This window comes from Hypomesus nipponensis, chromosome 27 (assembly GCF_054491055.1).
Source record: "Hypomesus nipponensis isolate SF chromosome 27, ASM5449105v1, whole genome shotgun sequence".
Classification (NCBI taxonomy): Eukaryota; Metazoa; Chordata; class Actinopteri; order Osmeriformes; family Osmeridae; genus Hypomesus; species Hypomesus nipponensis.
Window position 1 is genome coordinate 7,414,144 of NC_140387.1, and position 16,733 is coordinate 7,430,876.

The 16,733-nt window shown below is 42.9% G+C and overlaps 1 protein-coding gene across 3 annotated transcripts in view; it reads right to left on the reverse strand.

Annotated features, from left to right (window-relative positions):
• mapkap1 (MAPK associated protein 1) overlaps positions 1-16,733 on the reverse strand; it is a 38,586-nt gene that overhangs the window by 14,330 nt on the left and 7,523 nt on the right. For all 3 annotated transcript variants that reach the window (XM_084694104.1, XM_084694103.1, XM_084694105.1), the window contains 3 exons: positions 12,929-13,101; positions 10,347-10,523; positions 6,758-6,867 (listed from right to left, as the gene is read on the reverse strand). In XM_084694104.1, the coding sequence (XP_084550230.1) occupies positions 6,758-6,867; positions 10,347-10,523; positions 12,929-13,101 (460 nt within the window). The remainder of the gene's footprint in view (positions 1-6,757; positions 6,868-10,346; positions 10,524-12,928; positions 13,102-16,733) is intronic.

Genomic DNA, 16,733 nt, shown 5'->3' on the forward strand with positions numbered 1-16,733 from the left:
GGTTTCTATTACTGTATGACATATACAAGGGCAGAGGTTAGAAATGACATAATGACAAATTCAAGGCACTACAGGTACTACAGTGCAGAGTTAAAAGGCTGATGATATTCCATCAACAAGGGCAAGAAAAAAACATCTAGGTAGTTCACTTTAAGGAGGAAATGTAAACACAGTGTTGACACATACAAATATATCTTTTATATATTGCATTTCTCGTGTGTATTTTACCAAATTACCAAACTTTGGATTCCAAATTTATGTGTGAGCAAACATACAAATCGCTCATTGAAACTTACAGTTTTCTCGACCTTCTGAGAAGCCAAAAATGCACTTAGTCAGTGATAGCTTGTGCACTTTATTCACAACAGAATCAATTTATAGGTAGACAATGTGATCTTGTTGCTTGGGAAATAAAAAATGAACCAGAGGTCTTTTTAAGTAGTAGCACTGGCATACAGAGATTGGATTAACAAGTAAACAGGGGACGTGGGCCAGGCACATTGCATTATATCTCCAGGTATAATTGAATCCACCTTGTCCATTTGAATCAATATGTTATGTCTGAACGATGGCACAGGAAAGGTAGACATCTTGGTAGCACTGTGTAAGAACACCCTGCAGTGTCGTGATATTATATTAGAGGGCTTAAAAATCTACCCCCGTAACAACGCGTGTGTGAGCGAAGGAAGAAAAGCGTGTATTTGTTTTCTTCAACACAAAAAGGACAGAAGAAAAAAAAAAATCTATACAACAGAAGCCAGTCAAAGTAGGGCAAAGACTTTGGGCAATATTTACCCTTTCGCAAATACCGTGGGTTTCGAAAATGTCAGCCAGGGCGGCGGTGAGCTAGCGATCTGCGGGGAAGAAAAGTAATATGCCTCTTTGAAAAGCCCTTGAGGACCTCCTCATGGAAAGGTAAACAAACATGGTTGGGATGCACTGAAGCGGGACACCTCGCACGACGGCGGTTGAAGCGTCGCGGCTTCGCGCTTCGATCTCCAAACTTGTAGAGTAGCGCAGACCTCCAGTTCTTTAGGGAACAAGATAATAGACAATGCACTTGTGGTAAGATTTCCGGAAAGGCCGCAAACCTTGAGGGGTCACTGTTGAGATGTCGAGTTTGAAGTGAAGGGGGGGGGGGGGGGGGGTGAAAGAGTGTGACTAATGGTGAACACAGAAAGTGACCTTTTAGATTCCTTCCTGCCGCAGAGATCCGTGGTGGAGCGGGTGCACCTCGGAAAGAGGACATGACGTGACCTCAGAGATTTATGCCCTGCTGACTAAAACCACATGCTGAGAAGTGGACACTGTGTGTGTGTGCGCGAGTTTCGGCGTGTGTGTGTTTCAGCGTGTGTGTGTGCGCGTGTGTGTGCGCGCGTGTGTGTGCGAAATTGTAATGTGAGTGAGTGCTTTCAGAAGGCCACACAGCAGGTGTAAGTTATCCATGCCATTGAAAAAAAGTAGATATGGCTTCAAACAAGTAGAACACAAAAAATAAAGTCCTCTGAGTAAATGAAAGTTCAAGTAGCCACTATGTGCAATCAAGGGTGCAATTTTATTTTTTTGTAATTTGGGAATACTAGACTTCAACTTGCCTGGAGGCGAGACACGGTACTATACATGTTGGTGTCTTACATACGCATCCATGAAGGTGGAGGATTAGCAAATATGACAAGAGCCATGAGAGAAAGAGTACTTTGGGGGAGCCCCAATATCCCATTGGCATACAAATGACAATGAATGTGCTCAACCAAATACGTGTGCTTGTGGTTGAGCACAGTCATTTGTATGCAGTGTAAAATAAAAATGGATAAAAAAAAATCATATATACACATTTAGGCTACACGCAGTAAGCAAACTATGTATGCACAAAGAAAAACTGCTATAACAAAAAGGAAAAGAAGACCTTGTTAAAATAAACGCATCGAACTCTCAAACAACCAAAACGTCCCACCAAAAAACGAATACGGTGCAGAACACACATGCCTCTCTCCCCAAGCACCAGACCTCATTTGCAGTTCAAACACATGCGTTGTCCCAGGCCCAGCCATCACCTCCTCCCCAAATGTCACCACAGTTTGCCCGATAATGTGCACAAGCCCCATTCAATACCCCTTATCTACTGGCACAGACCAAGCCATTTTATATTCCACCCCTCTCCCCCCTCTCCCCCGCCTCCACCCCCTCCCCCCAGACAAACACACACCCACCTTCTGAGACGTCATATTTCATAGCGTAAAAAAATCCACTTATGTTCTATTCATTCTGGTTTGTCTTTACACATTACAAAAATGTGCACAGTATTATGGATTTTGCATTATTGTCCTTATAAAAATATTTGGGGGAATTATTGATTGGACAATTTCTTACGGACTGGAACTATCCGATCATAAACACATGGAGGGAAAAGAGGGGCTGTCAGAGATAAGCAGTTTGCCCTTAAGGAGAGAGAGGTCGTGTCACCTTGCAGAAGCAAAGAGATGAATTTCATAAATAAAATGTCCGCAAGACTATATTCAAGTTCATAGATGTATGACTCTTGATTGCGACGTTCCCCTGAAATATGTTTGGGTTTGTATCGATTTATTTTATTGCTGCTGTTCTCTCAACCGACAGAGGCGGGTAGAAGTAGAACTGGGATTAATGCAATCAGTGAAGGATAGCGAACATATATTTATGCTAAGCTCCTGCCAGAAGAAAAACAAACACAAAGATGGAACGATACAAAGGATTCGAAGAGAAATGTCACTTTGGCAGACAATGAAAGCCAAAATTGCCAATACCAGCAGTATTTGCACCAAGCTAGGCACATTGATCCCATTCTAAAAGTAATTCACTGGCGAGGTAAGAATCGTCACTCAGCCACACAGCAAGATGGCGAGACCTTGAACTCTTATTGTGAAAAGAAAAGTGAGGAAGAGATTGAAAGAGAGAAAGAGAGACAGAGAAGATTGGAAAGGAGTCTCACTCTAGTGAGTAAATAAATAATCAATACTCATCTAAATGTAAATGAGAGAGTAGCCCTCACTTGAAAGTGTGCACGTGCGTGCGTGCGACTCCGAGAATCAGAGGGGTGGTGGTGTTTTGGGGTTATCAACTGGCCAATTTTCCACAGACACTGGGCCACAACCTAATCACCATCACTCAGGTCTTGGCCTGCAATGGATATAGAAATAAATCCCAACCCATCACCTGAGCTCCAGCCATGCTAGGGCGGGCATGGGTGACATGCTTCGCTGAACCCAGAGGTTCTCTCTCACAAGATTTGGTGGGGTTTCTGTGTAGTGTAGACATGTGAGGGCAAGCTTAATGAAATAAGGCCAGCTAGAAACTGAAAATGCTGAGGATTGTACTCAAATACCGTATAAAATATTAAGAATTGTTCGATCTGCCCCTCAAGTCAATAACAATATCTAAAAACGCTGCTGAAGTTAAAAAGAAACTCCATAAGCAATCACAGTTGATGATTTGGGGATATTCCAAATATGTGAAAAAGTGACAAAGTGCCAGATATTTAGCTGTGTCACAAAAACGTTCACAGATCTATCCTAGTTTGTTTAAGACACCAAAGTGATCTAAATGTGATAAATTATGATAACATGTTATCATAATTGTAAAATTGTGAGTTCTATAATAATGCTTGACAGTAATTCAACATATTTCATTCTTACATGCAGTGAAAACTAAGTCAAGACAAAACCTGCGGTGATTAAGAAATGGTATCCGCTGACCTTACACAGAACGCAGTTTGATGTTTGTGTATTCAAACTAAACCTAAATAATATGCCTTTAATATATTAAGAATCTCTAAACTAGAAATCACAACAAAACATAAGTATGCAGGCTGACTTCCTTGAATAATCCAACCCAAGAGTGTGTTTGTCCTGTGTGTATAACTAACATCTGCAAGCAACTACTATGGCGGGAGAATCCCATTCGTTTTCCTCAGACTCCTTTAAAACAAGGATGAGACCATGGAGAGAGCATGCAGAGGGTTGAGATGACACCTGTTATGCCAGACACAGCTGTCAGACGTGGCCAAGTGCTGTGCACTCTGCGCAAACGTTCAATCCTTCATGTTGTCAGTTTAGACCGAGACAAATACAAATGCACTCGGATATCCCCGTGTGGCAGCATACGGACGTGGGATCAGACAGACAGACAGACACGCAGACAGACAGACACCCGGACAGAGCGAGGACCTGACGTACGGCCTTCGCCAAAGATCCTAGCGGGGTTTGTGTGCTGAGCTCACTGTTATTCCAAACATTATCCATCATTATTGTTAATCGCAGGCACATTATATGGTCAGTGTCACATTACCTAGAAGTAGGGAAACATCTCGGCTGAAAAGCTTGCAAGGCTAGAGCGAAATACACTAGCCATGAAACTCATTCAGAAATTGTCTGTGGCTTTTCATGGTGCTCCTGCTGTCATCTGACCTACTCGATTCATAGAACCAGAGGTTTGCCTGGTACTCTAAACACAGGGGGGAAATGAGGGTTAAAAGTGACCCATTGAAGGCAATAAAGGCTAAAACTGGCAACCAAAAAGGGATAATAGACCCACTTCAATAGGTGTTGAGAGTTCCGCTGCTGCAGAAAATGGACGTAACTGGTAAGGTATTTTACCTCAGGATATTTGGAGACATTTCTCAATGCATTTATCCCTGGCCTACATTACAAGAGCCTTTTAGGGATGAAAGTGGTCCAATTTTGTTTTTGCTTTGTCAAATGAGCAATTGGGAACGCTTTGACGAATTACATAATTAAGAGTGTTTTGTGTGCGTGTGTGTGTGTAACTCAAATGATGGCAAGACTGTGGCTTTAGAATAATATTTTCTCCCATTAAACCAATTTTAGTAAGCGGTTGGGCATGGTTTTAGTTTCATTCAAGGGCTTCTTTGGGTTCCCCAGGAACTAGTCTCCCATGTGACTTGACACAGATTGAAGCAAAAAGTGAAACAAAGGGGTAAAAAAAAAAAAAAAAAAGGGTAACGCTGGTGAAATCTTGACAGCACAAACTGGTTGGTTGTTCATAATGTCTGTTCCATCACATCTGTTTCTCTTTATACCCACTGAGTCAGTCATCCTCCATTCTCCTTTCTTTAAAGGAAGGAAAGCCGGCACAATCATTGCAGCAAAAATCCTCGCCTGCCTCAAACTGCCTCGTCCATCACTGAATGGAAAAGCGAGCTCATGTCTGGGCAAAAAAAAGAGGTGCAAAAATAATAATATTGCTTGACATCAGTCTATAATTATTTAATTCAGTCATCGTAATTTCATTTTTGTAGAATACATTTAAATAACAAGAGTCTATATGTTTTGGGGACTTATGGGTTGACGCTTTAAACGTACGCTGATTGTAATTTGAGGAATTTAAAGAGGTAATCACTCAATTTCCAACAAAGTGTCAAAGAAGAAGTGGTCGTCGTGCCAAAAGAATGCCTATCCAGCATTAAACAAGTCAACACAATACCTTAACACATGATTAAATCAATGCCCAAGTGAAACTGAACAGCTTAGCTTGTATTCATCTACTCATTCGCCCTGGAACAGTCCAGTTCCAGTGGATAAACCAGCAAACACTGCAGAACATAGTACTACAAAACCCAGGAATGATAAACTAGATGCAGAGAGTGGAGCAAATCATCAGATTCACCTCACTTAGTAAGCATGTCTCAACTTCAACAGCTTCATTCAAATTTCATGTTTTTAAATGGAACTGTACTTTTGGTAGCCGGAGGGCATACACGCAAGGAAATCCCTAAAGAATGCTTTTAGAACAAATTGCATTTGGACTAAACTTTCAAGCAGAAACTTCTCCCTGAACTCCTGCAAATTGGAAAAGCACTTGCATTTTACGAGAAACTTTTTTTCCCCTTCTGATTTTCAGAAGAACAGAAAACAACACAATTCATTCAAGTTCTGGTCATCTTATAACACAAAACTGCCCTCCTGGACCATTCTCCAGGTCTCACAGAAGAGCTTGCAGGAGCTGGTTGGATGGCCAGAAAGGGATCGCTTTCCCGTAAACAGCTTTACTGTTGACAAACCACACAAGGCCTGGGGGATGGACGCATTAAGCAATCACAAATATACAGAGAACGCAGCTCCCTAGTCCAGCTCCTGAAGGAACCATCACAATCACCAATAGTGGTGGACAAAAAAGACGTGCATTTCCGCACACCCCCCCCCCTCATCTCAATCACACATATTTCATGATGTTCTCTTCGGATCATTGGTTTCCAAGTTCTTGTAATTCCTGTGAGTTGTTTTCCTCTCTTTGCTATGGGGCCTGGCCCGTCGCTACCAAAGACACGATCTCTTTCAGGCCCTTATCTCTTGGATTGGGGAGGGTTGTGTGTGTGTATTGGGGGAGGAGGCCCCCTCCCCGTGCGTTCATCAATGTCCTGGCAAGACTCTATCCGTTACGTCCGACTTTTGTATTAAAACCTCTGAGCGTTATCTGATCCCACGGTGATCCAGGCGTGACAAATTAAACCGCGTATGGCAGCGCGCTATCACAGATTGTACCATGATGGCTTCCCGCTATCCCGAGTCAATAGGGTGTGTGGCAGAGGTGCATTGTGTGTGTTTTGTGTGCAAAGTCTCATAAAATACTTGAAAAAGAGAATGTTAAAAAAACAAAAAAAAAAACAAGGGGAACGTGTAGTTTTACTTTACTATTTTTCTTGTGCAGTGCTAACACTGTGGGTCTTTTAAAGAGTTTCATACTCTTCTGTAAGTATTCCTACCTGAACCTTTCTGTGAGCCTTTCCTCTTCTTGAGTGCTTTCTGCAGGATCTCCTTCATGGTCACCTTCAGGCTGTCCACTGGAATGAGGGAAAAGCCATGAGCAGCATTTCTGGAGGGAGAGGAGAGAGATGGTGTAAATGTGTGGTGGTGGTGGTGGGGTGGGGGTAGGGGGGGTTGGATAAAGAGATGACAGAGAGCAAGAAAGAGAATATTTGATTGATTGCAACAGTGAAGATACATTTGAAAAGCATCTGAATTTCATTCAACATAATTTAGTTTGTAAATGTTTACAATAAATGTCAGTAAAAATATCGCTCAAATAATAACATTTATTTTGCAATCCTAAAGCTTCTGAAACATTGATATAAACGTCCACCAGACACACAATTATTATCTACTAGTGTGACATCGCTTTGGCCACTTTCAAAAAAGGGGGAGCCATTTAACAGTGTTGTTAAAGTCGGCTGATAAAAGTAATTTTCTTTTCAGAAGAAAGCTCTTGTTGTACTTGTCCTAAAGTGTACCATTATGTACTTTAGAGATACATTTTTGTTTCTGTCAATTGTGGGTATATATTTGAGTTATAATTCCACACTGCAATGGACATATGATTCAGGCTATTCTTTAAAAAAATATATCCGCAAAGCATTTGTGTGAAATAAACTAATTTCAACACTTCAGCAGCACACCAAAAACAAACAAATAAACTTAACAAACAAAACAACCCCAGGCCAGAAACCAGGGAGAAAACATTCCAGTCGTCCATGTTTCAGTCAGGACTCGAACATCCACTTCTATTTTCAGGCCTTACTCCCCATGAAAGGTTGAGCTAATCTGACAGCATCAGTGCCAAGCCATCACATTGGCTTTGGTTGTGTGACCGAAAAAGACCGCTACCACTGACCAGCCTTGAGGAAAACCCACCAGTCCCTCCATCCTGCTCTCCTTCCTTTTACTTCTTTTTATCACCATTTCTTTCCTCTCATTTGGATGGGGGGGGGCAGACGGCTATTGACATGTCACTGGAGGCCCATGTTAACAAGATCTCTCCCTCTCTCTTTATTTTGGTCACCCTTTTATGAGGGCAGCTGGTTCAAGTGGTCCTGCATGTTTGAGGCAAGTGAAACCCTGACTCCATATTACTTTATATTACCTCAGAAATCACGCTAAAAAAAAAGGGCCGTATCCAATGACTGAAACGTTTGCCATCAATGGTCATTGTCTCCTGTCAAGCCATGTGCCACACCTTGTCAGCTTTAGGTTAGCCTGCGACACACGAATGGCAGACTGCAGAGGGAGCGAGTGGATAAGCCAGAAGTTTCTCTGGAACTAAAACATGCCATTAGCTCCACAGCAGTTAGCTCGATGCAGGGAGGAGCTAGCCTAGTCTAGCTTAGCCCAGCCACCCGACAGAGCACTTTAGAGGGCCTATGGGGGAATCAGTGGTTAAACACCAGCCGTTTTGGGCCCAGGCCAAATGGTAATTTACTGTAGTGCATGTCTGCAAAGCGGAACTGAGGGGACTCGGTGATTCAGGCTATTATAGACACACACACACACACACACACACACACACACACACAACAGGCAAACAAGTCTGTGCATATTAACACACAGTAAAACACACACAGGCTTTTCCCTTTCACTCTTACACGTACACCCAAACAAGTGCACAAACCGCAAAAATGAACCTAAGCACGTGTGCACTGCGCTGGAACACACACATACACACACAAGCTTTTGATGTGTGCCAACAGCTCTCTGGCAAAGAAGGACTCTCCAAACCCGATTAGCAATTAAAATGAAAAGGAGCTTCTTAAAAAGCTCTCTCAAACAAATTAACACAACAAGCTCATTAGAGTCTAGTCCCTGGGCACGTCAGGGAACATACAGCTGAATAACTGGAATTGAAAAAACGGAACAAAACTAAACCTTTTGTAATCAGCCACATTCAGATATTTCAATGCCTTGATATCTATTGGATGCATTTGGTTTATACACACATTTATTCCACCCATTTTTTCTACTGTTCATCTTTGCAAACATTTTAAGGAGTTTGAGGACAGGCTGCACTTGTTGATTTACAATTGTAGGCAATCAAATAGAACACGGGGTAGTGTCTCAACCAAGCCCTGCCTTCCACAACATTTCATGTTTCTGCAGGTCATTTGAGACAGCTAAAAGAGCAGTTGTCCTCCCATGAGCGTCAGAAGAATTACAGCGGAAAATGTACTTGGGCTGTGGTGTACACGTTTCAGGACTTGAGCAGATGGATAAGCCACAAACACTGACCCAAACGTTGATACAAGTCAAGCGTGTGAATGTAGAATTTACGGTTCTCTACACTCATAGCCATATCTCTGTTTCACTTTTGTTTATTAGCGAGACATATATCAAATGAAAATAATAAACAAAAACCGTCTCAGGGAGGAAGGGGAAAAAATGTGTGCCCAGACGGTCTCATTCCAACCCTAATCCAGCATACACAAACTCACGACTGACATCTGGGATTGAATCCTTGCCAATACCATGATGAACACTCGTGAAAAACTTGGGAGCAGGTCGGGAAAAGGGAGTAACAGGGGGAGTTGGTGGGATTTTTTGCCCTTTCTGAATCCACCATTGCCAACAGACATTTCTCATTGGGTCTGCGTTCATTTCTATCCCACACACTACAGGCAACTTCTTCAGCAGTCTTAGGCCTTTACATACAACTGTATGCCTTTTGTTAACAAAATAAGCCTTGGAGGAGAAGTGGACATTGAACGCATTAGGCCTTTGAAATTGAAAACGGTCCTGTAATTGCGACCCGGAGGAAATGCATAATCAGAATCTGATTGCTCGTTTAATCAGACTGTCGTTATGTATTGGTTATCAGATGGGGAATGCCTTTTATTTGGCCACTGCGTACAAATTGTTTGACACAGTGTTGTGAAAATAATACCTACGCCCAGTGGCAACGTTTTCATCAAGAGGTTTGCAATGCCATACGTTTTCATGCAAAAATAATTGTAATCTAGACATGAAATGTTTAATGTAACCTGTCTGGCTAAGATATTTGATTTTGTGCCAATGTCCAACATGGAGGCCACATCTGCTGTTCGGGTGTGTGGGCAATGCATTCTTGGCTCCAAGAACTCAAATACATTGAGAATAACCTCTCTTCTCCTTTGTTTTTAAAGCTTCTGACACTTTTCGGATGTTGCGTCCCTTGAATAACAATGACTTAGTGGCAAACATATTGGCTGCACATTAGCATGTACAGAAGTGACTATGACAGTGGCATAACTTTTCAAAGTAAAAGTCCCTTAACTACCGCACTGAGACTAACACTGTCTTCTACCATCGCCAGATGAATCATTCCCAGTCTCTAGATTACTTTTAATACTTATACCCAGTACCACCAACAGCAGGTCTACCGTATTTTCGACATCACAAATCTACAGGGATCCACTGATGTAACTGGAGTGAATACAGCTCAGAATACAGGGCGTGTGTTTTACTGTAAGACTACTGGGCACCGACATGCATTTTTCAATGGAGTGGACACAGCTTCTAACTGTGTACTTACATCCTTACAATACTTACATTCGTACAAAGAGAGATTGCTTGGCAGCCAGGCCGGGAGAGGAGTACTTCTCCACCAAGGCCAGGGTGCTGAAGCCAAACTTGTGGATGGGCTCATTGGAGTCCAGAGGGGGGAAGTCTGTATCCACCTCGCCGTCGTCCTCGGCGATGTGGAGGCAGTACAAGTTCACGTTCTCGCTGTGGAAGAGGGAGAGAGACGGAGGGATGTGTCGATGAATTACGAGTCCATCTGCCGACAGTGTGACAAGTCAACAGAAGTAGGAGGTTCAGGGGACCCTCGGAGGTTTACTGCAGGCTAAACCTCAAGCCGAACATTTCAATTGTTATGGGTGTGTGTGTGTGTGTGCGCTCATATTTACATGTGTGTACACAGGCAGCAAAATTGGACAATCGGAGCACATTAACTCACACACTAACCCTGTGTACGAGTTCATGTTTCCATAGCCAATCGCAACCCTTTTAAACACACAACCAAAACAAAAAAAGAGACACCCCATTCTCTTTTCTCCTCGTCCGAACCATAGCCCCTCTTTCGCTTTGGCCCCTTTCCCGGTAATTTTTTCATGAAAATCCCAGAGGGGCCCCTGCCACTGTTCCACAGCTTTTGGGACCGCAACAACAAGGAGACATCAAACAAAACAAACACCGACACGATTTACGCTTCTGGGTAATTACGAGACGGGGGTAATTAAAAAGGGGAGACAACAGTGAGAAGCTTGTTTCGCTGCACTGGGTAAAAAGGCCATATCGGGGTTCAGGAATGTTAGCAGCTAGAGTGACGGTGGGTGGCTGGGAAGACAGACGATATTATGGAAGTTCCAATTGAGGTCCTCTTTCGATCCCTTTCAGTTTGGTTGCTCAGTTTGACAACGTTCTCCATTCTGCGCATGAGAAATGTGCTTTCGAAAGCTATTAACAAAACAAAAACAAAGTAACAGACGGAAGCTTACTTTGTTACATTTCTCTTAACCTAACATTTTAGTTGGGTTAAGAGATTTCTTTTAGCCTGCTACTTAGCCTGCAACTGATATGTTCTGTTCATATTTGATAGAATACATTTACAATGTATATAGTCCCCATGTTCCCTGCACATTATTCAGTTCAGATAGAGGTCTTGCTGAAATTTCAGGGGATACCCCAGAGTTAGGCAGCTGTGTGTGCATGCGTGTGTGCGTTCCTTATTTTCCCTGACACAATCTTGTGCTGCTGGCCCTAGTGGTAAAGACATCCTGTCAGCCAGCCTGTCAGCTCTTGTGCTGCTACTGTGCCCTTCAGTACAGGGAGGGGCAGAGAGAGACAGACCGACAGACAGACAGACAGAGAGACAGATAGACACAGAGCCCCGAGAGCTGAGGGAAATCACAAACCGTCCGACACTGCCCCCCCCGCCTTTCTTCCCCTAGCGCTGAGCCACAATTATCCCCATCTCTCTCTCATCCGTCTCTCCTTCCTCTCCTCTTCCTGCATCCTTCACTTTTGCTCATTCTCTGTAGAACAACACATTGTCCGAAGAAGTTCCCTCATTTGGAAAAAGGCGGAAAACCTCTTCCTCTGAAAAAAGCCTAATCAAAGCCACATGGTGAGGACCAGAAAGTACATGCGTGCACTACTATATATCATATTCATTTATATAAACAGATATTTCAGCAAATGTACCACTTTTATAGGCCCACATTCTAAACACTACAGGACTGCAGATCTCTGTCCAATTTACATTTAGGTTGCATTCATCTGGTGACTATTACTGTGGCCCCAGGCATTCTCTGGGGAGGTTCGCGCGCGGGCGCGTGTGTGTGCGTGCGTGCAGATGTTGGTGTGTGTGCGAGGGGTGCATCCACTGGTGTCAAAGGTCGCATCATTTACACTGACGGGAGGGGAGATGATCGCGTGCCCTCCACTCATCCTCTACCTCTCATTCGGCTGTGTGGCAACACCCTCCTGGGGCGACTCGGGTTCCTCATTGCTATGCCACTCATGTCCCACCTCAACCTCCCAACAACTGTCCACTGTGTACTGGTTGTTTGGTTGTTGTTTTAAAAAGACCTACCCCCCCCCCCCCCCACACACACACACACACACACTGTCGCCTTCTCTCTCTCCCCCTTCCATTCTTTTTCCTCGTTCTCGTCGCTCAACTGTTATCCACTTTTCAGTGGGCCCCGTGTAATAAATCCTTGTTGTGATGCCACGGACCCGGGAGGTACATTCTTGCACTGTTGGGAGGGAGTCCCGTGGAGACTTATTCACAGAGGTGATATAAAACCAACAAAGGAGGGAGCGAGAGCCGCTAAAGCTGGCATGTGTGGTCGGAGGAGAGGCATCAAAGCAGGAGAATAAACCCAACTGGAAAGATAACAAGCTGGAAATAGAGATGTGGCTATACTGCTAAACTCCAACGAGATACTGTAGCAGTTTTAAAAGATTCCTGAGATAAAGGCGATTGTGTGGCTTTGCTGTTGGATGTTTGTGACCTGGTGGTTAAGCAATGTCGTGGAATGATTTGTTTGCGTGTGAAGGTGTTTGGAAATATGGGTTTGTGTGCGAGCTGATGCATACGAGTGTGTGTGTGTGTGTGAGCTTACTTCAGTTTAGGCTCCCGTCCCTCACTGGTGTACTGCCAGCAGATGAGGCCAATAAGGTCGTGGACACGGGCATTGGCGATGGTCACCACCATCATGGGATGCAGTTTCTCCTGGGCCGACTGCATCGAGAGGTAGACGTCAATCTTTTTGGTTGCGGTTGTACCTATGTGGCCCTATTTGAAACAAGGAAGTGAAGGAATATGTCAGAGAACATACTCATCTGAGCACTATAGCAAAGTATTGCGTCTTTTCTCTTTCGTCCTTTCTGGGTGCAAGAGAGTCTTTACTTTCTGTAAAAAAGAAATAGCCAACTGCCTGTGATTAAGTTGCTTTAAATAATTACTGGTGGCGAGGTCCTCAAACACAACAATAACGTGGGAGAGGTCTTTGTAAGATGAGGGAAGAAGCTTAAATTATACGCCATCAACGCTGGCCGCTTTACATGCCACCTCCTAATGACAACATGTCCGCTGTGTGTGTTTATCGCTCCAAGAGGGCGTGACACAAGGTGCTCGTTCGTTCAGCGTTCATTTATCCCCGGGATGAAAAGAGGAACCCAAAGCGGGGCGACTTGGCAACTTCTGGCAGGTATCACCGCGTAAACAGAGATGGAGGTGGAGATGAGGGAGGTTTGCTCTGAGGTCCAGGTCATATCAACACAGTGGCAAGGCTTGATTAAAACGGTAATTTAGTGCGTATGATTTTGTCTGTACAACTCCCTCAAACCTAATCCTGTCTCAGCGAAGTGACACAAAATACTTTTTTTTTTTTTTTACAAATTTGTGCATTCATTGTATGACTTCAATCGATTCTTTATTTGAAGAACATGTCAACATTAATTTAATTTTTCTGATATGAACCATGTAACCGAAAAATAGTTCATGACCCCAATGTAAAAAGAAAAATATGTGATATCAATCAGATGAAGCAAAAGGAAATGGGTCTGCCGTCCCGAATAAAATGATGTACAATGACAAATCTACAAGGTAAAACACAACACCTGTCAGAAAATGAAAGAGGAGGCTATTTGCGATGCCGAGAACAGGTAGAACTTTCCGGGGCCAAGGTGTGAGGAGGACCCAGGGCTGAATGTAATACATGGTGGCAGCACGGTTCAATAAGCTGAGGCCTGGAAATTAATTTGACCCCAGGAGATTTTTGTCGCCCAGTTCTGAGGAAAGATGAAGGGAAGGAGGAAGAAGCCGAGAACAAATACAAAAAGGGGTCGTCTTTTCTTCACTGGGGAGTCAAGAATGTAAAATACAAAAAAAAATTGTGCTGGTGGTTTTTCCTGACGTTTTCATCCCGTTGTGGGAAGACGGTTGTAACAATCATCGATAACATGTACGTCAATATTCATGAATGATTCGTGATCAGAATTTGAGGTTCATAGTTGCAGATCTGCATTTTGAAACCTGAATCTAAATGTTGGCATACTGGACTTCAATCGGGTGCTCGTAGAACGAATAATTAGAAAACATGCAGAAAAACTGATACTGCTGAAATCTGTGTTTTGCAATGATCACCCGTCTCATTTTCAAACATGATGGTGCTGCATTAAGCTATACAGAGATCAGCTCTGATAACACATTATGTATTCAGTTGGGAAAAAGACTACACTACATTATTATGTATGGAGAAATGGCCTTTCTTCTGAGACGAGCTGCATTCAATAAATGTGACCATTTATTTATTTAATTAGTAAGAAGGGGGAAAAAAAAATACATATTTTTTGAGGCCTTTCATTAGCATCTTCACATAATGGGTTTTATGCACGCATTGTGCTTCTCGTTGACAGCGGCAATTTCTTAAATGGCGCATTTATTGTTTTTTAATCATGCCAGAAAGCCTGAGTTGCAGGCACTTTCCCACTGACCCGTGAATAATGAAGCATCAAGCGTTTCGACTGACTGAGAGCGCCAAATTATAAAGTAATTTGGACCCCAAAAACACTATTTTTTCCCATCAAAAGGGACCCAGATGTTTTCAGAGGCTCCAGTGGCCACGGGGCAGCTGCGAGAGAAAAACTTGCGTCATCTGCATTGTGATCGCGGCACAACTGCACCACCAGCTATCTGCTAAACGCGTAGACTGCACCACCTTTCATTCCGTGGCCCCAGTTTTGATGAAGCACTTCATTACATGACACACAAAAACATAATAGCTAAGCAGTTACCCTGGTTACCCTCCAGCCTCTGGTTTGTAGTATTCTCGTCTTATAAGAAGAGATAGACATTCATTATCAATGGCATATTTCAACCCACTGAGGCAAAAATACTATCATATATTATGTTACTAAAAAAACAAATGAATGCGACAAGGAAAATAAAGAATAAAAGATGCATTATATTATGTTGACAAAGTTCTTAGCTGGCGAACTAACATAAATGTTGTGAAGTGCACTCACCTTAATTACCAACAGTACCAAAGAAAGAATTGTAATAAGCCTAAGTCATATAATTTCTAGCACCATTTAAGTGGTGCTAGAAATGAGTGTCTGTTCTCATTTATGAACATTTTTACCAGATGCAATTTCTCTTTCTTTTCATACTGGCTTGACGCTTAAGTCATGCTTTCTATCATTTCTGTTGTTGCTTTTCTGGATACTGCTGGGCAGGTAATAAACTGTATTGGGCACAGCTTGATGTCAGGCAATGGTAGCAGCGTGATTTAAAAACGTCCAAACAGGGTCTCCTCCTTTTATGGTGCTGTTCGCTCGCTAGGAGAAGCATCTCTTCAGGAGCTAACGTCATCCTGTCTGAGGCATCATTGCTATAAACACTTGTTTATTTATAATAGGCGTAAAAAGAAAAAACTGGCAGGTGGTAGATACGTGACAAATAGAAAAGATAAAGTTAAATATGAGCATGATCTTCAACTTATGTTATATATGCGGCAGTATGCTGTGTGTGTATATATATATATATATATATATATACATACACACACACACACACACGCATTTAATGTAGGACAGTGTGTATAAATGTCAGATCATCATGGTGGTGCGAGGCCTTAAGGCCCTTGTGAAATGTTTTCATGAGTCTACAATTTCCTGTTGGATCATATGAAAACGTACATTTAAGAGCATTCCGACAGTGAACTTGTGTGCTTCAGACATCCAACAACTATAATCTGAGCAGCAACTGCATATCTCAGAATGCCCTTTATAGATAATGGCCACAATCAAAGAAAAATATCCACTGGTACACCATTTCAGTTAAGAGTCGTCATCAATTATGCCACGTTTAAGTGGTAAAAGGTATTTGTTCTCTTACAAGTCTTTTGTCTCCATGTAGATGATTGATCAAATAGACGCAATCTCCCTAATCACGCCTTTAATAATTAGAATGCGATAGTTCCTTCTATGCCATGGCTACAGTCTCGGAATGGTTGCTATGGTGATGTCTGGGTGGGGTGGCGGTGGGTGGCTATGGCGCCTTGAGGTGTTGGGGGGGGGGGGGGTTGTCTGTGCTTTTGATTATCTGGGTCTGGGAGAGGGTTAGACAAGCAACCACACCTCCAGGGCTGACGATGTAGTGTGCACAGGTGCCGATGTCAGCTGGAATATGACTCCAGCTGTGCAAAAAAGGTGTTGAAATGCAATTATTCTCCATACTCACTCCGAAACTTGGAGTGGCACGACCCAGCGGATGTCCTTGACGCACTACAACCTTCGTTGATAACCTTTCCTTACAACCACTTAGTTCTGTCCCGTTTGTACTTTTAAGAGAGTTTGGGAAACAATTCTTGGATCGAGATTTAGGAGAGTTCACATATGTGCTAGTCTTGTTATTGAAGCAGC